At 52.5% G+C, this 20717-nt stretch overlaps 1 protein-coding gene across 2 annotated transcripts; it reads right to left on the bottom strand.

The window, feature by feature from the left end:
- Nucleotides 1–811: 811 nt before the first annotated feature.
- On the bottom strand, nt 812–20707 carry Sept3 (septin 3). Of its 2 annotated transcripts, none has more exons than XM_004642584.2 (11): nt 20561–20707; nt 16490–16681; nt 12863–12991; nt 12339–12420; nt 11913–12050; nt 10579–10696; nt 9382–9477; nt 6209–6308; nt 4737–4788; nt 4403–4496; nt 812–2099 (listed from the first exon to the last, which is right to left on the bottom strand). In XM_004642584.2, the coding sequence occupies exons 1-11, from the start codon at nt 20568–20570 to the stop codon at nt 2034–2036; spliced, it is 1077 nt and encodes a 358-aa protein (XP_004642641.1). In that variant the 5' UTR covers nt 20571–20707; the 3' UTR covers nt 812–2033. The 2 variants fall into 2 exon arrangements, with proteins under 2 accessions (XP_004642641.1, XP_023558466.1); XM_023702698.1 differs by having other exon boundaries at nt 854–2099; nt 6209–6305; nt 20561–20636.
- Between the last annotated feature and the right edge of the window lie 10 nt (nt 20708–20717).

Here is a 20717-nt window from a genome sequence, read left to right as displayed (position 1 = left end):
CAGAGGATTATGTTCTCTGGACTTTAGTTTCCATATCTGTATGATGGCACTGGACTAAGAGCACCTAGGTTTCTTTCAGCTGTGATACTTGATGGCCACCTAAACTCTCTGAGTATCTCTCGCTCCTCAGTGTCCAGTCACCACTGTCATTTTACGTCAATGGTTCCTGAGTCTCCTGATTCATCTTCTTCCGTTTCTTCACCCCCACTACCACTTCCCTCCATTCATAGTATACGTGCCTTCATCCCACGGGGAGCTGAAGCCCCACATAATTGCACGCATGTGTCACATCCAAGTTCGAAAAACTAATACGTGGGTAACAGTTGGGTTTTTTGCTGGCTACAAAAAGGAGTGGACATCTCAAAATGTTTATGTTCAAGTTAATGTTTAAATTCTTAAAGTGGGGCCGGAGAGATGGCTAGTAGAATAAGCACTTCCCTGGCAAGCGCAAGGGTCTGAGTTCAATCGCTGGTTCCGAAAAAATAAATAAATAAATTCTTAAAGTACTCTCTGTAAAATAGTTTTCTAAGTAAGAAGGGCCCACTCCTTTCTTAGACTTGGTTCTTCCACTTTCCGTAGGGGAAAAGCTAGGAAGTTAATGAAAATACACATTATTTTCACTACAGCATCCCTAAGGTCAGATGTGATGGTTTGCCCTCATCTGGGGAATGCAGATCCAGGAAATAATGCCTGGGTCTGACCTCACAGTCTTACCAAGATGGTCCCTAGCTCACCCTCCACACAGGTGAGATGACATCATGGCTGATTTGGCCAGACAGGAAGGGGCACAAAGACGACACAGGCCAGACAGTTATTGTTCAAATAGCAATGTTTAGTTGTACAACACAGAAAGTCTAGCAACATTTACACAACCAGTTTGAGTGTCTGTTGGCTTGTTTTCAATTAGGAAATTGAACCAGAGTGTCACCAAAAGGTTGGCTGGGACTGTGACATTTAAGAAATGGGTCGTTCTTGCATCCCTTGGGCTTGGGCCTCTTGTTCCATCAGGTCTTAGTTATAGATGAATGGCCCACAAGTCACCAGCCTTTGAGCAAGTTGTGTCCAGGTGGAGATGGGGTAGGGTAGGCAAAGGAGGGTTCTATAAAGACACAGTGTGTGGGGCAGTGGAAGCCAACATTCGCAAACATTCATGCATCAGATGGGGACTTTGCCCTCTGTTGGGTATTTTCCATTAGACTACAGTGACCATCTATGGCCAGGCCAATTCATTACTCACATTAACAGGGTAAGGGACAGGAGACTGGAGTAGGAGGAGCAGATGGGAAAGGCCCCTCTTATTGCTAAGTGAACAGGAGGGTGCCATTTTTCATCCTACAGTGTATAGCTTGTAAGTTTCTGGGCTTTTGGACGTGTATTTAGTTCATTTTCCTTGTTTGGAGGATAAGGAGGAAGTCAACTATAGTACTCTCTGCTTTGGGAAAACCACTCTAGCTAAGTGGCTGCATTACGGGGAGGGTGGGCAGGTGCCAGCCACCGTGGTGATTCTTTAAAAAGTGATCCTAACCCAGCTCCCCCTCATGTGCAATGACCCACCCTTTTAAATATACCTTTGGGTAACTAAAGAGCCACCCTTATCCCACACTGGGGCTTACATGGCTGATCTCAGTGACTATGACAAGCAGAAAAGTTGTCTTTTCGACCCTTGAAGGAAGCCAAGAGCAGCTCATGGGGATGAATGGGTAGGGAGCAACGTCATCTCCCTTGGAGACAGTCACGTAGCTGCGATGGAGTGGCGAGGGGAGAAGCTGCTCTTGGTGAGTTCTTTCTCCCTATAGGTGGGCTGGGGCTGGCTGACACAGCCGGTGGAGCAGGGACAGTGCGGGCAAGAACTCTGCCTCCGGGAGGGGAGGAGAGGTTTGGCTAAATGGAGGAAACCACTGTCCTAAGGAGGCGGCCGGCCCCTCCCACCTGCGGTGCGCGGGCGGGCGGGGCGAGCACAACACTAAGAGGGGCGTGGCCCTGCAGCAAGGTCGGCTGAGAGGCATGGAGGGAGAAGCAGCTTGAAATGGCCTTCATTCAGCAGAGGGGCAGGGGGTGGCTGGCACAGGTGGAAGGACAGTGCCCAGGAGGCCTTCTCCCTGCAGGGGGTTGAGAACGGGTGAGGGTACGCAGACCAGGAGCAGGCAGCAGTCACATCAAAACAGCTTCTCCAGGAGGCTGAGACCATGGTTTAGAGGCGCAGAGCATCCTTTCCCTCTCAGCCTCGCCAACACCTCCCACCCTCACCCCTGGGTCTCTCCTTGCTGGTCCTGAGGGCCCAGTCCCGTCTCCATACAGGACCCCCGGCTGTGGGAGCCGGGAGGGGGGGGGCCTCCGGCTCAACTGCACTGAGCTCTGTTCCTAGCACTGCTGCTGTTCTGGCCCAGCAGGTGCCCACCCGGGAGTAACTTTGTGGGCAGGCAGGAAGAGGGTCGGACTGGTAAACCAGCCTTCAGGAGAGCCTGAGACTGCAGGAGTGGGGACACTGGTGATCTGATCACCCCGCCTCTTTCTCCTGGCCCACTCAGTCTTGGATTTTAAATCTTTTCTTCCTAGCACCTGAGTGATAAAGGACTGGGATTGTAAATGCTGGCATTCAGAGAGGACCAGTTAAACACCTATGCTGGACCAGGAGTTGGGATAGGAGGCTGGAGGGATAGGAGGTTGTTGTAAACAGTATCACTTGGTGTCTTCTCTTTCCTAAGGCTAAACTGTTTTCCCAGGCCCGAATTTCAGCAATCCTACCACAGGTTAAAGGAGAAAGAGTAACATTGGTACGATAAACAAGGGAAGTATATGCATTAATAAATAAGATGCTTACAGGACAGGCATGAAAAGGCTAAATGTATGATTGTGGATATCACTGGGAATGTCTATAGGAGTCAGGAGGAGAACTGAGGGATAGCAGAGACAGGCAGGCAGGCAGGCAGACAGACAGACAAATAGAATTCACTTCAGCAGCAAAGTGAGCAAGAAAAGAAGGAGTTAAGTATGGATAAGACCAGGAGAGCCTCTTGAGAAGAGGGAGATGTGACCTAAGATTTGTCTCTGAAGTCAACCCTCTGACAAAGAAATACTGCATATAGTTTCTGGTATTTCTTCAAAATCCATCCTTCTAGAATTTAATGCGCCCCCTACTCAGAAGGCTTGGCTGGCACCTGTGCTTCCGTTAATGTGGCCCTGGAACTGCACAACTCGCCCTGGCATCTTCACCTTGGCCAACCACCGGTTCGGGGATGATTTCAGCCCTCGGCTATCAAAACTGTCTTTCCTATTCTCAATGGCATGGATTTCTCTTGTAATCTCAGTTTGCACTGTCCTGGGCTTTTCATTATTTTAATTTAGGGTAGTGTAAAGTCATTGGGGGGGGGCAGGGAGATGGCTCAGTGGAATAAGCGCTTCCCTGGCAAGCGCAAGGCCTGAGTTCAATCCCTGGTTCCGGGGGAAAAAAAAAAAAAAAAAGTCATTTTTTGGAAGTAAACTGGACATCAATTCTGACTGTATAAATCAAGCTCAAAGTTTTCATCTAAAAGGGTGTGAAAGATATCAGAGATAGGCAAGAGGGAGGGAAAAAGAGACACATGAGGGAGGGAGGGAGGGAGGGAGGGAGAGAGGGGAGGAAGGGAGGGGAGGGAAAGGACTAAAAGCAGGAAGCAGAGGCAGCGTGAGCAAGCAAGGAAAGCTGCAATCTGAACAGTACCAGGTGGTAGCTTTTGGACAGGGACCTTGACAAAGACCAAAGGTTGGAGCCCCACTTTTAGGCATGGATTCCTCCTGCAGGAACCCAGTGGAGATGCATATCTCTGCTCCTCTGGTACCTTCCTTCTCCAAGGAAGTCCTAGCCTTTGCCCCAGCCCCGCCTTACAGGGAGGTGTTCTGAGCTACCCCCACCCCAGTCTAGCTCAGCCACCTGTCCTCAGAGAATCTCGGCAGCCCCAGTTTGTGGGTGAGATGAGAGAGAAAGAACCCCCTGCACCTGCAGCTCACCTGATCCCAGCATTTTCAAATAAAACCTCCCCCAGACTTTGAGAGTGAAATGCTCGGCTTTGTTCTGGGACACAAGGAGAAGAGACAGATAGTGGACAGTCATGGAGGGACCAGACTTACAAGAGGCTTTACAGGGAGAGTAATGAAAATACCTCACCCCTGTGCATTCACACACAGGCACACACCCTCTCTCTCAGACACACACATGCACACTCACACACACCCTATATGCACACACACATGCACACAAGGTAGACAAGATGCTCCACAATACCAGACAGGCCCATGGGACAGAGCTGAAGGGGCGAAGGTGGCTGGAGGTGGCATTTGGGATGCGTGTGTGTGGAGAGGAGGTATGTGTGATGAAGGGGCATCATGGGTTACTGTCGTGTCTTTCCTCTGTGTCCACGCTCACCGGAGGGAGGCCTCCATTGTCATTGAGCCGCTTGGCCCTGTAAGTCTCATAGTGGATGTTGTGGGTCACTTCCTTGAGGTCCTGGAGGTGGGTCCTGAAGGATGCAGGATGAGAAGAGAGAAGGATGGAATTAGGAGCAGAAGGAGGAAGACATAACCAACCTCAGAGGCTAACATCGCGTCCGTGGACGGGACCCACTGAATGCTACAGGCCCTTTTGCTTTAGACAGGAACTGAGAAGAAAGTTCCATCAGAGACCGAGATTCAGGAGTCTGCACAGATGGCCCTGGAATTAAAACCTGCCATGTGGGCAAAGGGGAACAGGGACATCTCACCTGATAACAAAGTCTCGAAGTAGAGCAAACTCACAGTGGTTGAGATTTTCCACTATGAACAAAAGAAAACAGGTGGTCATTTCACTGGCGCAGTACCTAAGAAGTAAACTTCCGTTTAGCTCACAGAGGCACTTAAAGAAAGCACGAGACAGGCTGTTTTGCAACCCTTCCAGAGCCTGGCTTACTTCAGTGGATCTTATTAACTCAACAAATTTAAACAGCTACCACGGGCATAATACTTGCCTAAACAATAGGAATAGTAGCTAACAAGAATTGTTATTATTCCCATTTTATAGAAAACTAACACATAGTCTAAGAAACTTGCCAAAACCTAAAATACAGGTCCTATCTGTAAGGAATTTGTAATCTGATACACAGAGAAGATAACAGTTGCACTACCTCTAAAACATCATACCCCACATGATAAATTCAATTCAACACAGATGCAGAAGGCTGTGGAAGGAGCCCAGTGGTCGAGCACTTGCCAGGCAGCACAGGAGGGACTGGGTTGGATCCTCAGTATCAAAATCAGAACCCTCAATGGAGCACCCACCATTTCCAAGCCACTTGTCAAAGATTGGAGCCGGAGGAAAATTTAGCCATGGCTCTCTGAACTCACAATGTCTGTACAGCAGTCTCACAAATAACCCCAAATCAAGGTAAGTGACAAGAACATGCTATTTTTAAGTCCCAACAATGGGTGGGAAGCTGAGCCAAAAAAAAGAAAGAAATCCTACAGTGAGTCACAGGAAAACCAGAGATAATTCAAGACAATGAGTTTTGGTTTGGGAATGAAAATATCCAAGTCTGCAATTCAGGGCTCATCGTTTACAAGTTATGTGAGAGCACATGCAAAATGTTGGGTTTGGGCCCCGGCACCACACACACACACACACACACACACACACACACACACACACACACACACAGATGTGGCAAGTCACACACTGGCAAAGCACCTAACCTCTCTACGACTAGAGGTCTCAGCAGCTCATATTCTGAGGAGAAGAGTGCCTGCCCGGCTGCCTTTCAGGACGATCATATTGAATGAGATTACTGAAGTAGTTCTTTGAAAATGTTCAGAATCGTCATGACCCGTCCAAGGTCACAGCCATTCATAATTAAATAGAAATGGCAACAGGCAAACCACTCTCTGGCACTTTTTCCAATCACATCTCCCTTAAGGTGAAATCCTTTCTCTGTCTTTGCAATCCTCGGATAATCTCTCCAGGCTCTGAACTCCTCTGACACAATTCAGGACCACCTGGCCACAGGCAAATGGGTCTCTTATTGCTTTCTGCCTGCGCGTGTGATCTTCTCAATTACACTGCAAGCTCCTTACGGGCAGAACCTGGCTGACATTCATCGTATATCACATGTCCTAGAATGGTGGCTTGGTCTGTAGAGGCGTAACAAACGCCTGCTGGATAATTGATCAGCAGCCGGTTCTCCCAGAAGAGGCACTGAATTACCTTCGATGATCCCCCAGGGGGTTTTTCTGCCGAGGACCCTCTTGCCATTCACTTGGTACTCCTTGTCACTTCCCACCACAGCAAAAGGCATGCTCTCCTGCTAGATGGGGCAGAGACACAAACCAGACACACAGGCACCGTCAGCTCCCTGTGATCTGACATCCAAGGGCAGGACAGCAGATGGTCCTGGAGGTCCAGCCCTGTGCCGTACATTTCTGGTGTTCCCTGAGGGATCCTATTGATGGCAGGAGCAAGACAGCCCTTTGGAAAGAACACTGCACTGGGAATCAGGGGTCCTAGCTTCAACCCTGAATGCACCCCCCCCCCCAGCTGGGTGACCTTGCTTGTCAGCTTTTCTTCACCGGGAGAGCACTTTGTACATTCATTTTCTAAAAAAAAAAAACATTTGGAACAACTGTATTAAACAGCCAGCAGACAGAACCTCTGTGACAATGCCCAGCCAAGCAACAGCCAGACTCACAGATATGTGACCCTGTCTCCTGTCAAAGCTACTGGCAGAAGCCTGCAGCGGCTGAACTGTGCACACTAGAGGCCTCCTGCTCCACCAGATGGATCCTGAGTCAGCCAAGTGCCGGCTGCTTGTTCCCATATGTATCCGCCTGATGTGTGCTTGTGATTGTCACTGGATAAAGGCACTAATCCTGTGTTGCTGAATGCCACAGATAAGTTCTGAGAAGTGTGTCACTGGGCAACTGTCGTGCCAACATGATAGCATGGACAGTACTTACACAAATTAAAACGGTTACATCACCAGGTGATACAATTGTATAAAACCACTGTCTTATGCAGTCCTTTAACAATGGGGACATCATTAGGCAGCTAGTAACTGTCATAAGCTGGGAACATATATACGTAGAGCTTGTTTCTCTGAAAATGAAAAGTCAAACGTTTCATAAGGGTGGGCTCTGGCACTTAGGCGCACACCTGTGGTCTCAGCACTCTGACAGCTTGAAACAAAAGCATCATGGGACAAAATGCAAAACAAAAGCATCACAGGCTCAAGCCAGCCTGGGCAACTCAGCAAGACTCTGACTCAAAATTTAAAATGAAAAAAACCTGAGGCTACAGCTCAGCACGAAGGCACTGGGTTCAATCCCCAGTACTGGGGGGGACGGGTGGGGGAAGGGAGTATGCTTTGGTCTGGGAGGCAGCTCAGCAGAATGCTTGCTGAATACTGGCAGACCCGGGCTCCATCCCCAGTGTGCAAGAAGATTAAAATAGGGCTGGTGATGTAGCTCAGCAGGAGAGTATTTGCCTAGCATGCACAAGACCCTGAGTTCAATTCCCAGGACCACAAATAAATAAAATATATAAATAAAGAAGAGTGGATTTATCCTCAGAGACCTTGGCTCTATATGATGGATGAACATGATGTATACGTTTTATTTTAACATCATAAAATGCTTACTTTTAAACATTCAAGATTTGCACGCATGACTTTAAAAGAATGATTCCCTCAAAGTCAGCGGACTTTCTTAATTAACTGAAACTAACTCCCTCTCTGTTACGGTTTGTGTCTAGTTGTCCCCCAAAGCCTCATGTAAGTCATGGGGCGGACTTTCTAGAGTTTGTGACTAATTCATGATCCACTGGGGTTATGGGGTGAGTGTTAGCCAGCCTGGGCCGGAATGCAACATAAGGGAGAGAGACAGGCCTGCTCTCTGTAGCTGCTGCTGCCGCTGCTCCTGCCTTTTTGCTCTTGCTGTTTCGCTGCCTCAATGAACTGCTGCCCTCTGCCACATGCCAGTCTGCCTTGGAGCCAGTGGAGTGTGGACTGAAAGCTCCACTAACTAAATAAACCTTTCCTTCCTTAATTCCGGCTGTCAGGTATTTGTCCCAGCAATGACAGAAAAATAACCGAGACCTTATCCTAACTATATCAGATAAGACAGGTCTTCCCCACCCAGTACTAGTCGGAGGGGAAGCTGTTAGGAAGTGAGCCACACAGCAGGTGGTGGGAGGCAGCAAGCAAAGCACCACCTGTGAGTACAGCCACTGCCAGTCGGGATCACCGCCCGAGCCCCGCCTCTTCTGCAATCAGTGAGGCTTCCGTCCCCATAGGAAAAACGATCCTATCAGGACCTGTGCATGTGAGGAATGAGGGCTGCATACTCCCTTAAGTGGTCCCCAACCACCCTCCACCATCACCATCATTCTCAGTCCCTGGTGCTAGGAGACCCTTCTGGACTATCCACACTTGATGGAAGGGGGAACTCAAGACAAAGCAGTAAGGTGACGGTGGGTTAGCCCAAGAGCCCCAACGAGGTTCCAGGCTTCTGATGTACAATTACAGAAACTGGACAAGTTCAGAATTGAAAGGGACCAGAGATCTCAAGCTGCTCTTAAACCAGGTTCCCGGGAGCCTTCCTATTTGTAACAGGCAGACAGGGTAGGCAGGGCTCTGAGGCATGTCACGCAGCCAAAGCAACTCTGCTTCCGTGTACCGTGTTGGCTCTCTGAGGTTTGTTTATTGTTTGTGTTTTAGTTTGGGGGTTTGTTTTGTTTTGTTAGACATCTGCACTAAACTGACCAGACTGGCCTCAAACTCCTGGGCTCAAGGGGTCCTCCCGCTCAGCCTCCCAGGAAGCTGGGACTGCATGCACTTGCCGTTGTGCAGCACCTGTCATCGCAGTTTCCTTTTCTTAGAAGTGTTCTTCTAGGGCAGTAGGGACAAACCTAGGGCACGCGGGCCGCAGCTGGCTCTTTGTTATCACTGAAAGCTCTAAACGGCTTGCCATCACTGTTCTGGGAGGAAAATAGCCTGCAAGCCAATCATATGATCTAACTCCATTTTGTAGGAGGGGAAACTGAGGCAGGGTCTGACTAGAGCACAAATTCCCCTAGGCATCAAGTGGATACTTTTCCTGCCTGGTGCCCTATCTCCCCCAATATGTGGGTTCTTTCAGGCCCCATGGGGGAGGAGGGTGCTCTCATAGGGTCTGGGGATGGAAGGAATGCAGGCTTTCTGGGTGCAGGGAGCCCTGCTATGGGGGTTGTAGCCCTGGCCAGGGCCACTGGCATCAGGTAAGGTGGCACAGGGATACAGAGAGGGACAAGCAGCAAAAAGACAGGAGAGGCACACAGGACATGTCCCAAGGCACCACAGGGACCAAAGAGACATTTGTGTGGGGCACAGAGCCCTGGGAACTCACCCTGATTTTGTCATTCTCTGTCTTGTCCTCCAGGTCCTCATCAAATTCCTTTTGGGGGTAGAATTCAATGCCGTTCACTTCAAGCTCCTTGCGGACCTAGAGGCAGGAAAGGGAAGCAAAGTAGTCAGGCATCACCACAGAAGACAGAGGTGTGTGTGTGACTGCGTGTGTGTGTGACTGCGTGTGTGTGTGACTGCATGTGTGACTGTGTGTGTGTGTGTGTGACTGTGTGTGCATGTGTAGGGGAGCTGACGTCAGAGAGGCGAGCCTGGCCTTTGATAATCCACAGTCATCTCCACTCTGGGGTCTGGGACAGCAGGAAGATCTTTCTGTTCACAACTACACACCCAGCCTGAGAGAAGGGACCCCTGCAGCCCTGACCCTGCCCGTGCCAAGGTGTAGGATTTGGAGAGCTGAACCCAGATGCCACTGGGCAATGCTGGTGGCCTGGGTGCTATGTTCAGTGTAAGGAAAAGAGGTGAGGCTCCAGCCCAAGACTGCCTGCAGCCTTCTTTCAAGGATGGCTGAAGCCTTACCTCCCCCAGGGTGCCACCCAGGCCTCTTCAGTGGTGTTTGAAGTTTTTATTTGTCTTCTGTTTTGTACTAGGAATTGAACACAGAGCCTTTGCACTGAGCTATATCCCCAGCCCACCTCCTTTTTAAATTTTGAGATAGGGTGTCACTAAGGCACTAAGTTGTCTAGGCTGGGCTTGAACTTGCATCCCTCCTACCGCCCAGATTGCTGGGATTACAGGAGTGACCACAATTGTGTTTCTCAAAGGCAGCAACTGTCTTTGCTTTTCTCTCCCATCCTTCCTCCATGCTCAACAGACATCCACCACTGGGCTGATCTTATAGATATGACAGCCGATGGGGATGGGCAGGCGGTTAACTGAGGAGTAAACCCAGTCCTTCAAGTAACCTCAAGTCTGAGTCACCTCATGTTCATGGGGACCAATGTATCCAGTGACGATAGCGGGCAGGTGTGAAGAGCAGGAACAGGGCATCCTCCTGCTGCACTGGCCTCTTCCCTTTGGTCTCCGGGTACCAGAGCCACCAGCCCAGCTGCCCCAGGGACTAAGAGGATCAGGAAGGTTGGGCAGCAGGGAAGGGAAGGCAAGGATGAGAGTGAAAAGACAACCCAGACCTAGGAGGGGAAGGACACATGGGGACAGGGAGAGGAAAGGGGCTCCTCACCCTCTGCTTGAATTCGGACTTCTCCTCCAGGGTCATGGTATCAGCCTTGGCAATGACAGGGATGATGTTCACCACCTTGCTGAGGTGTTTCATGAACTCGAGGTCCAGGGGTCGCAAGCTGGGGCCCAGAGAAAGCGGGGCTGTCAGAGCCACGTGTGTGCCCCTCAGCCTCTGCCAACCTCCCCAGGTGCCCTTTGGAGAGGACTGGGCTGGGACCTGGATGCCCCTCTGCTGACTCATCCCCACCTCACTGTCCACAGATGTCCCCAAGTCTTCTACCCACACAGCCCTTAGCCCCTCCTCCTTCCCTGTCCCTGGATTCTTGCTAAGCCCCTTGGGCCTTAACCCTTCACATCACCTTTTCTCACCTAGGAGTTCTTTGTCTGGGACCATTTCTGGTGTCCCTGCCCACTTGTTCTTATGTTATGGCTACTTATGTGTGTCATATCCTGGCTGTCGAACTGTTTTGGTTCCCCACCACCACCACAGCACTGGGGATTAAACATAGAGAATGTTGAGCTAAATCCCTAATCTTGTTTTGTTGTTGTTGTTGTTGTTGTTGTTGTTGTTGTTTTTATGAATTTAGGACAGGGTCTACAAGGGTGTACAGGGTCTCATTATGTAGATCAGACTTCTAGCGATACTCCTGTCTTCAGACCATGACTGAAGACAAGAAAGGACTGAAGACAACCAGGCCAGCTCCCGAGCCCGGCCCAGCATCTTCATTTCAACCTTCCCTCACCCATTACCGCGAACCTGCTGAGAATTTGCCGCTGCCAAAGCCCAGCACCTACCCGGCCTTAGTAACAAACTAAAAGACACACAGCCCACTGCAGGAAGGTCGCTTGAGATGCCAAGGGACCCCCAGCCTCTGCCTGTGCCCACATTTCTACCACCTGAGCCCCTGGCACCTGCTCCTGTGGTCGGCCCTCCTCTCTACACCCCTGGCCCTCATGACTCTCCCTACAGCCTCGTTTCTCCCTGTTTTACTCTTCTTGCTTCTCCCCAAACTGCTAGCCTTGTTCAAAAGCATAAGACAAATGAGGTGCCCTCTGTTCCCATATACCCAGTCCTTGCTGCTGGTCTCCAGTGGGGGGCTGGGACCCCAGTGGGCAGTATGGGGGCCGACAGTGGCCAGCTTTCCCTGATGGAAAAAAAAAAAAAAAGCTGCCTTGTGGGAAGTCTAGGGCCTCCCAAGGCCATGGGGCCAGGACTATCTTCCAGTCCACCCAGCCACATCCAGCTGAGAACAAGTACTGGTTACCCAACCCAGAACAGGTGACAGGGCCATGGAACTTGCATCCCTCCTACCTCCCAGAGTGGTAGGTACATACGAGTGTCCAGTGGGGGAGATGAAGTAGAGGCAGCAGTGGACACGCGTGTCAGGGATGCGCTTCTTCCTGGCGATGTTCACCTCCTCCTTCAAGAACTTCTCGTACTGCTCATTAATGTACTTCTCGATGGGCTCCCAGCTGGGGTGTGGACAAGATGCAGAGGCGCATCTTAAGCTCAATCAGGTCGCATCCCCTCGTGCTGTCCCGCATCCCACCTCACAGGGTGGGTCTAGGACACCCGCCCCCGCCTCCCTAGGAATGACTTCCCAGGGTGGTTAGCAAAGGTAGAGCTTCCTGGGGCCCCAGCCTCTGCCTGGGTTCTACAGACCGGCAGAGCAAGGGGACGCAGAGCTTTCTCAGCGTGAATGAATCTGTTCACCTCCTGGCAGAGTGTTTAGGGTGAAAATCTCAGGGGCAGACATATACCAGTTTTCATTGTTGATCTGGTCTCCAAAGCCTGGGGTGTCAATGACAGTCAGCTTCATTTTGACGCCACCTTCCTCAATCACTGGGGGAGACACAGAAAAGGCATTCAAGAAGTCAGCCCTCCAGGGGGCTTCAGGTGCACTACAGCCCACTAGCCAGGGACACCCAGCCTCTTCTCGGGGACTGGTGATTGGGAAGGGGGAGTTCGGGGTCTTCTCCACCTTGACACCTTTGCTTGTGCTGCCCCCAGCTCCTGGAATACTCTCCCCTTCTTCTTCTGCTTCTGCTTCTGTCTAAACCCTACCCCTGCCGCTTCACCCAGCTCACCCACCACTGTTCGCCATCCTACCCACTCCCTCTGAGACCAACAGTCTAAGGAGTTTGCTGGTGGAATTTAATGCTGAATTCCACAGTCTCAAGATGGCCCTCCATGTGTCTCATTCCCCCAAAAAACTGTTTCTTCCCCCCCTTTCTGCCCAGGCCCCCCTGCACAAAGCCCACGGTGGCCCCTGGATGATCCTAACCATGCCCGATAGCTTTGATCTCCACTGTCTTGGGGATCTTCTCCTCCCGGTTCCAGCTCGCAGCCTTTCGGCTCACTTGGGATTTGAAGAGTGTGTTGACCAACGTTGATTTGCCCAATCCACTCTGGCCTGCAGCAAGAAGAGGAAAAAAGATAAGGTAGGAGACCCCGTGCCCACCTCCTGCACCTCGAGGTTCTCACGTGAACCTACAGAATTCCAGAGCTGAGCAGAGTAGGCAGCAGGAGTGGCTTCCTGGTCACTGGGAAGGGAAACTGCAGTCAGACTCTACTCTGCATTCCCTGGAGCCCCAGGACCATGCGAGAGGGAACCACCTCTGACTTCTCTAAGGTGGGATCTTTATTTTGGTTTAAAAGCCTTTTCCTTAAGTTGTCATCTTTAATAATACGAAAAGAAGAAAATCACTGCGCCCTGACACTGCCTCCTGGTGCCTAAGCACTTTCCTGTCTGTCCACAGCATCCATCTTTCTATCAGCCCCGTGAGACCCACAGCGGAGCTATCTTTAGCCCCAGTTGAGAGGGCCCCAGAGAGTTTGATCCTCTTGTAACGTAAAATGTGTGCAAGGCAACTTACCAGGTGAATGCAAGGCCAGGGATTTGAACCTCCTATCTGCTCTTTATTCTTGCACAGTGCTTTAATAATTGTGCCCCCAGAAGCCCTGGTGTTCTGTTCAGTGCACACCAGCCAGGGTGCTGTCGGCAGAAAAGTAAGCTGGGCAGGCAGAGCCACAGCGTCCACTCCACGTCCGCTTGGGCTCTCGGGGTCCCTGTGTCCCAGCTGTGCTTTGTGAGGTCTAGCACGCACAAGAATCACAAGGAAAGCCTTGTAGCTGCCGGGATGTGTGCAGGAAGTGGTCCACGCCAGACCCATGACATGGCACTGCCGTCTGCCCGGGCTTCCAGAGGAATCCCAGGGACAGGGAGGCCCACGTGGTGCTGCCTGGGAGGAGAAAGAAGGCCGGGCTGGGCAGCAAGAGTCCAGGGTGTTAGACCCAACTCTGGTGCTTGCCCAGAGTGCCTTTGGACTGTCCCATGAGCCCCGCAAGGCCTCAGTCTCTTTATGACAGAAGGCAAGGGGGAGGGAACTGGGGGAGACCAGGATGGAGAACAAGGCGCACTGCCCAGGCTAGCTCACCAGCTGCAGAAGGCATTCTCCTAAAAGGCCTGTCTCGGGGCTCAGTGTCACACTTGCGCCGCGAGCAACGGGTGTGTCTGCCACAGGCTCCTCGGGGGGGGGGGCCGCGTGTGCTGCACAGGCTGAGCACCTCTAACCTGGAAATTAGAAGTCCCACATGCTGCAACATTTGAAACTTTTGAAGTGCTGTCATGATGCTCAAAAATGTTTTTAATTTGGGGGCATTGGGGCTGGGGAGATAGCTCAGTAGAATAAGCGCTTCCCTGGCAAGCGCATAGGCCTATGTTCAAGCCCCGGTTCCCCCCGCCAATAAAATAAATAATAATAATTTGGGGGCATTTCACATTGCCCGATTAGGGATTTTTCAACCTGCCAAATCTATGGAAATAGTTTATTTATTTATTTTTTTTAATATGTATTTATATATTTATTTATTGTGTATTTGTGTGTGTGTGTGTGTGTGTGTGTGTGTGGCCAGCTCAGCCCACCAGGGGGCGGGGCTGGCTGGCATGTGGTGCTGGGGGATTGAACCGAGGTCCCTGTGTTTTGCTTAGCTTAGCTTGTTCTAAGTAGGTGCTTTAGACCACTGAGCCATCTCACCAGCCCCTATGGAAATAGTTTAAATGACTCAATCCAGAATCAGAACATTTGTGGATGCAAGCATCTTACACCATGGAAACTCAACCTGCACTTGCCACTGTTGTCCTGTGTGCTTTCTAAGGGCATTTGTTCACTCTATTCTGGATGGCCAAGCGCTGTCCTGGGGGGAGGCCCACTGGGGGAGGGCAGGTGGTGCTGATGTTCCATATGGGTCTGGGCTAAGATCCATCCGCACCCTCAAGGGGCTGTTTAGTGCAAGAGAGACCAAACACATAAGCAAACAGTCACAATATGTGGTAACAGGCACCTGGGAAAGCTAAACGTAGGATGCTTCGTGGGGTGCTTTTCTCCGAGATCAAGGAAGACTTCTAGGAAGTAGTAACAACTACGCTGAAGCCTGAAAAGGGAGCCACAAGACGTAGGAAGGAAGTTCTAAACAGAAGGAACAGCTGTGCATGGACTCAGCAAGGAGAATGTGGGGAGTGGAGAAGGGTCTGTGTGGAGGGGGAGGAGAGCACTGGACACGCGGGGGAGGGAGAGGAGTGAGGAGTGGCACCCAGCCGGAGCCTGAACTCACCTGAGGTGAAAGGAGAGTTACCAAAAGGTTTTAAACGACTTGATGGGCTCTGCAGCGTGGGAAGATTACACAGGTACTCGGTGGATAATGGATCAGAATGGACAGGAGACCGAGTCAGGAGGGCCAGAGCCACTCCAGGTGCTCCTCATGGCCTAACCGCCAGTCCATGAAGCATTTGCTACCGGCTCTCATGGGAAGAGTTTTTGTTGCTTTTTTGTTTTGTTTTTGAGACAGGGTCTCACTACACAGTTCAGGCTGGCCCTGAACTTACTACTATGCAACTGAGGTTGGCCTTGAACTCCCAGTGATCCTCCTGCCTCAGCCACCCAGTGCTGGGATTACAGATACGCACCACCACGCCCAGCTACGGTAAGAGTTTTGGACCAGGAGGTAAATAAACCCTGTGCATCACAGAGCACCCTTCTTAGCCAGGCTGACTTTTCTCAAAGCTAGATGAGTCACACTCTGACTCAAGCTTCTCATCTTGCTGCAGGTTGGGATTCTCAGCATCACTGAGGCAGGTGGCTGGGCCACCTAGGCTGGTGGCAGCAGGTAAGAAGAGAAGTGAGCAGATTCCAAGGCATTTAGAAGGGAAAGGGACAGACTTGATGACTGATTCAGTTGAAAGCAGAGGACAGCGAGAGGGTGCCCAGCTCCTTGTCACTCTGAGTGAACTCAGATCTTGACAAGATCTATCAAAGGGCCCTGTTACATTCTGTGACCCAGAGCTGGCTCTCAGTGACCAAATCCCTGACAATTATCTTGAAGTTTCCCTTTTCTCCCCCTAGTACCAGAGGTTGAGCCCAGGGCCTTTGCACTAACCTACATCCCCAGTCCTTTTTTATTTTTTTATTTCAAGACAGGGTCTCATTAAGTTGCTAAATTGCTCAGGCTGAGCTGAAGCTTGCAATCCTCCTGCCTCAGCCTCCCACCATGCTGGGATTACAGGCATGTCCCACTGTACCTGGCATCAGAATTTTAAAATATCACAAATATCAGAAATAAGGCCACATTTCATCCAATCCTCCCCTTGCTTTTAGAAGGACACTACTGATTCACCCATGCCACAAACCTGAACTCAAGATCAGAGGCCACCAGGCTATACCCAGCTGGAGCTGGAGCCAGACTGGCCACCCATCCAAAGCCTCCACTCCCTGGATCATCTATCTTTGAGGACAGAACAGGGTCAGGCTTTTGTGATCAGCATGGCAAACCCTGAGGCCACTCTAGGGAAAGAAATGGGATCCTCGGCACCGCCCTCCCCCAGGCACACCAGTGACTCCATGGCCCTCCATACCCACAACCATGATGTTGAAATCAAAACCAGTCTTCATGGTCTTCTTGCGCATCTGCTCAATGATGGTGTCGATGCCGATGTAGCCCAGCAAGTTGGAGTTGATGCTGACGGGTTTCATGGGCACTGCCGGCTTAGGCCTGGGCTCGGGCACCAGCTCTGACATGGCTGCGTCCGTCCTGGTCTCGGGGAGCCCTGCAGGGCCAGGATGGGAGGGGTGGGGGGCAGATGGGAGGACAGAGGTCACATGGAAGCCACAGCACTTTTCTCCCAATATGGAATACTCTAAGGAGTTGGAACTAGAAGGGATTTTAATGTGACCCAGTCTGGTCCCTTGCTCCCTAGATGGAGACAGCCCTGAGAGGAAAAGGCTTGCTCAAGAACACAGAGCAGGCCAGGCTCTCCCACTGCTGACCCTGCGCTCCAAAGCACCATGTCTGTGTCAACATCAGGGCTTCCCCACCGTGGTACTGGTGCATCTGGATGATTCTTATAGAGGGCAGACTTATGCCTTGTGGGACAGTTAGTGGCCACCACTGTCTCCACCAGATGCCAGTGGCCCTCCAGCTGTGACAATTAAAAATATCTCTAGACAGTACCAGATGTTTCCAGGGGCAGCATCACCCACCGCGGAGAACCACTGGCCTAAGAGACGTCAGGGGTCATTCAGCCCCAAGCCCAGCCTTGCCAGGGAAAGGACACTTTAGGATCTTGGGTGTAACCTACGGGCTGTCACCAGCTTCCACTGCTGCGTCTCTTAGAAGCAAATGGGGCTCCCTTCTCCGCAGAGAGCACTGCTCCCTCCTCACACCTCAGTGTCCCCTCCATTCCCTGAGTGGCAGAGGAGGGGTGTCTACACCTAGACGTGTCCTGAGCACCTCGCTGGCCACAGTTCTGAGTCTGTGGGATGAGCAGGGAGGGGATGAGACCCCAGTGGGGGCAGCCACCTGCCTAAGATGACACAGAGAGCCCCGCTAAGGCTGGGCAGTGGGAAAAAGAGGGTTGAGAAAAGAGGAGGGAACGACCTAGCAAGGGAAGGCTGAAGTCTCGCCAGCTCTGGAAGCTCCTGGGCACTTTTACACACCAGCCCAGTCTGTGGGGCCCTCAACAAGCCACTGCCCACCAGCATAGGTTCTACACTGAAGCGACTCCATCTCACTGCCCATAAAAGAGGCGAGTGGGTGGACTGGGGCAGCTCCCCGCCCCCCTGCGCCCCAGGAGCCTGCTTCCTCTGTGGAATGGTCAGATTCTGATTAAGGCTGCCAGCAAGCAATACCTGGGATAGGATGCCTAGAAGTGTAGCCCAGACCCTGTCTCTGGCTCTTCCAAGTTCCCAGGCTTATTTGGAGGGGAGGAGGCGAAGTGGCAACACCTCAGAGGCTAACTTCACTGCTATTGCCTCCGGGCCCCCTGGAGGACGCCTTCTGGCTGTGCCTTTGGAGAACCTCACAGTTCAGGATCACCAGCCTGCAGGCCTCAGCCTTGTGGGGAGGCCTAGGCCTGATGGAGCAGCAGATGGGCAGGAGGGAGAGGGGATGGGAGCTCCTGCCTCCCAACCCCCAAGGCTCTCTGGGAATCTGCTCTTGTACCCAGCCACCACCTGGTCCTTCCACTGGTACTGGCAAGACCCTCTGTCCCCTGTCACTTCCAGGTGCAGCCAAATCTGATAAAGCCTCGGAACCTCCCCCAGGGCCTGGAGGGGCTCCTTCTTGCTTCCCAGGCAGCCGGTGCCAGCCAGGCAGCTCCGGAGGGCAGCAAGATTGGCTCAGCCCTGCGGCAGCTGACTCTCAGCAGCCTAGCTCCTCTGCACGCACACGTGGCTCCCGGCCCCACCCGCACCAAGGGCCCGTGCCCCATTTCTCCTGGCCAGCCGCTCACACAGCCAGGCCTTTTTCATCGCTCTCAGCCGGGCCCACTTGGTCTCTGTAACCCGTACTGTGAAACACATCCACCTGGGGTGGGGGTGGTCTTAACCCCACTTCAGGGGCCTGGAACGTCAGCCTTGTGTTGGGGGCTGGGGGCATCCTTATAAAGCACGTGTCCTCCCCATACCCTGCTCAGTTCTGGCCTGCCACCTGCAGCATCCTGAGAAGGTACTTTCTTCCCAAAGACAGACCTTGGTGGAGAGAGGAGTCTATCCAATTCTCAAAGAGCTTCTACGGGCTACTGTAGTCCTAGTGCGGGATAAGCTGTGAGCAGATCTCATTTATTCTTTTAATGAACACATATTAGCACCCATTGCGTGCACCATGCAGAGCACCTGCTGGCAAGCCGGCCCCCTCCTGACACATGCCAATTACATGCCAGTCGCAGGCTAACAGCCGCTGATCAACTGGAACTACTGCAAGCACGCAGCAGGCCACCGTGCCACAAGCTCTGCTAGAAGAGCCTGCGTGGCCCCACCAGCCCCTGGCTAACTCCTAGTTGCACTCCTGTCTGGTGCAGATGTCCCTCTTCTGTGAGGCCTTTACCCCTGGTACCTGCTAGAATCATTCATTCACTCATTCATTCATTCATTCATTCAGTCCATCCCACCCAGGCCAATTCCCTACCCTGTCAAGCGCAGGCCTACTCTAGCCAACCCCTACACTAAATGCCAAGGATACTTTCGTGTCTCAAACAAGGTCACTGCCCCCTCCCCCAAGGGACACTGGCTAGTGAGGGAGCCTAACAATTACACCAAGACCTCCAGAGCACAGAACAAATGCTGTTCTGGAGTTGGACTCTGTGGCTCCAAGCTTTCCCTAGAACAGACCCCAGGTGGGCAGCCTCAGAAGATGTGAAGCCCGTCATAATCCTGGGCATGAACCACCAACACTGAATCTGTGCCAGTTTCTACCCTTCTTTAAGCCAGGGGCTGTGGCTCACGGAGCTCTGGGGCCCGTGTGCCTAGCATACTCCAGGCACTCAGCAATGAATGAGTGATGAATGAACCAAAGCCCTACTACGCAAGGCAGGTGTCACCTCAAACCGTCACCTGTCTCCTCCCTAGATGCTGCGCTCTGTACACAGCAGCTGACCCCCACCAGCAAATGGCTGTGGTGTGGGCCACAGTTAAAGGACACAGAGCTCCTCCTCTCCTACAACTGATATTGGAGGGGGGGCCCCAAGGGTGGGAAGAGCTCAGGGTGGGGATGACAGCAGGATGCAGCTCAAATATGCATCCAGGCTCCATGGTCCTTAGTGCCCCTCCTATGCTCAGCTCCCCCAGGGCCTCTGGAGAAGAGGGGATCTGTCTGCAGACTCCCTGCCAGGAGTCACTGGCCCCATCAATGGCACTCAGGGACAGGAACTGTCCACCTGACACAGCACTGGGCCCAGAGAAACAGCACCCTTCGACCCCAGGGCAAGCAGGAACCTGGTACTTTCTTGGACAGGCAAATGGAGGGCTTTGTCTTTGTCCAACCCAGGGACCCCACCCTCTGTTGGGAAGGTGGCTGGAGGAAGAGACCTTGCCAGAATAGCACTTACCTCCCCTGCTTAGTGCTGGACCCTCTTCCTCCCCTCCCCAACTAGGGGTCACCTAAGCTGAGGGGCTCCCATCAGCCTTCAAGACCCCACCCCCACCAGGAGAAGAAATCCTAGGCCACCCCAGCTCCAGTCCTGGGAACTCAGAAAAGGAATCACAACAGCTATCTGTCTGCACCTTCCCCCTTTCATAGGGGCAAAGGGCCCCCAAAACCCCCTTCCCCATCCCAGTTCTCAGGAGGTCAGCGAGTTCCCTTGGAGACCACCAGCTGGTGGCTGTCTGCGTGGGGGAAGGGGCCTGAGGTGTCACCAGCGCGCGTGCACACGGGTCTCATTCGCTGAAGGCGGCCTGGGTACCTGCGCCCCGGTGTCCGCGTGTGAGGGCGTATTGGGGTGCTCCAGCACGGGGCTTGCTGTGAGCATCTGGATACCCGCGTTCCTGCTTGCGCCCTCTTCTAAGACTGTCGGCGGCAAGGTGTATGCCACCGTGCGTGCTTGTCCGCGCATATGTCACCGCGCGTGGGCTCCTAGGCACGGCACCCTCCCCCCGTTGGCACCCCCGGCCGCGCTTGGGGGACTGCAGCTCCCTCCGGCTGGGCGCCCTACCTTTGGACATGAATCCTCCTTTGTCTCCGTTCCTCCGGGAGATGCTCAGGGCGCGGGGCTGCAAGGCTGAGCGGGGCGCAGGCTCCCCCGGGCCGAGCGGCCCCCACAGCCGGGCCTCGCCCCTCCGCGCTCTCCGCCTCCCGCCTGGCCCGCGCCG

The sequence above is a fragment of the Octodon degus genome, unplaced genomic scaffold (genome assembly GCF_000260255.1).
Source record: "Octodon degus isolate 3935 unplaced genomic scaffold, OctDeg1.0 scaffold00156, whole genome shotgun sequence".
In the NCBI taxonomy this organism is placed as follows: domain Eukaryota; kingdom Metazoa; phylum Chordata; class Mammalia; order Rodentia; family Octodontidae; genus Octodon; species Octodon degus.
This window is presented reverse-complemented; position numbering and strand designations above follow the sequence as displayed.

What these genes read in the sequence shown, in the direction of transcription:
- Sept3 (XM_004642584.2), bottom strand. An exon ending in GATCAAAGCTATCGGGCATG is followed by an intron (nt 12,421 to 12,862) that starts GTTAGGATCATC and finishes TGTCTCCCCCAG; the next exon opens with TGATTGAGGAAGGTGGCGTC. An exon ending in CTTCGAGACTTTGTTATCAG is followed by an intron (nt 4,497 to 4,736) that starts GTGAGATGTCCC and finishes TGCATCCTTCAG; the next exon opens with GACCCACCTCCAGGACCTCA.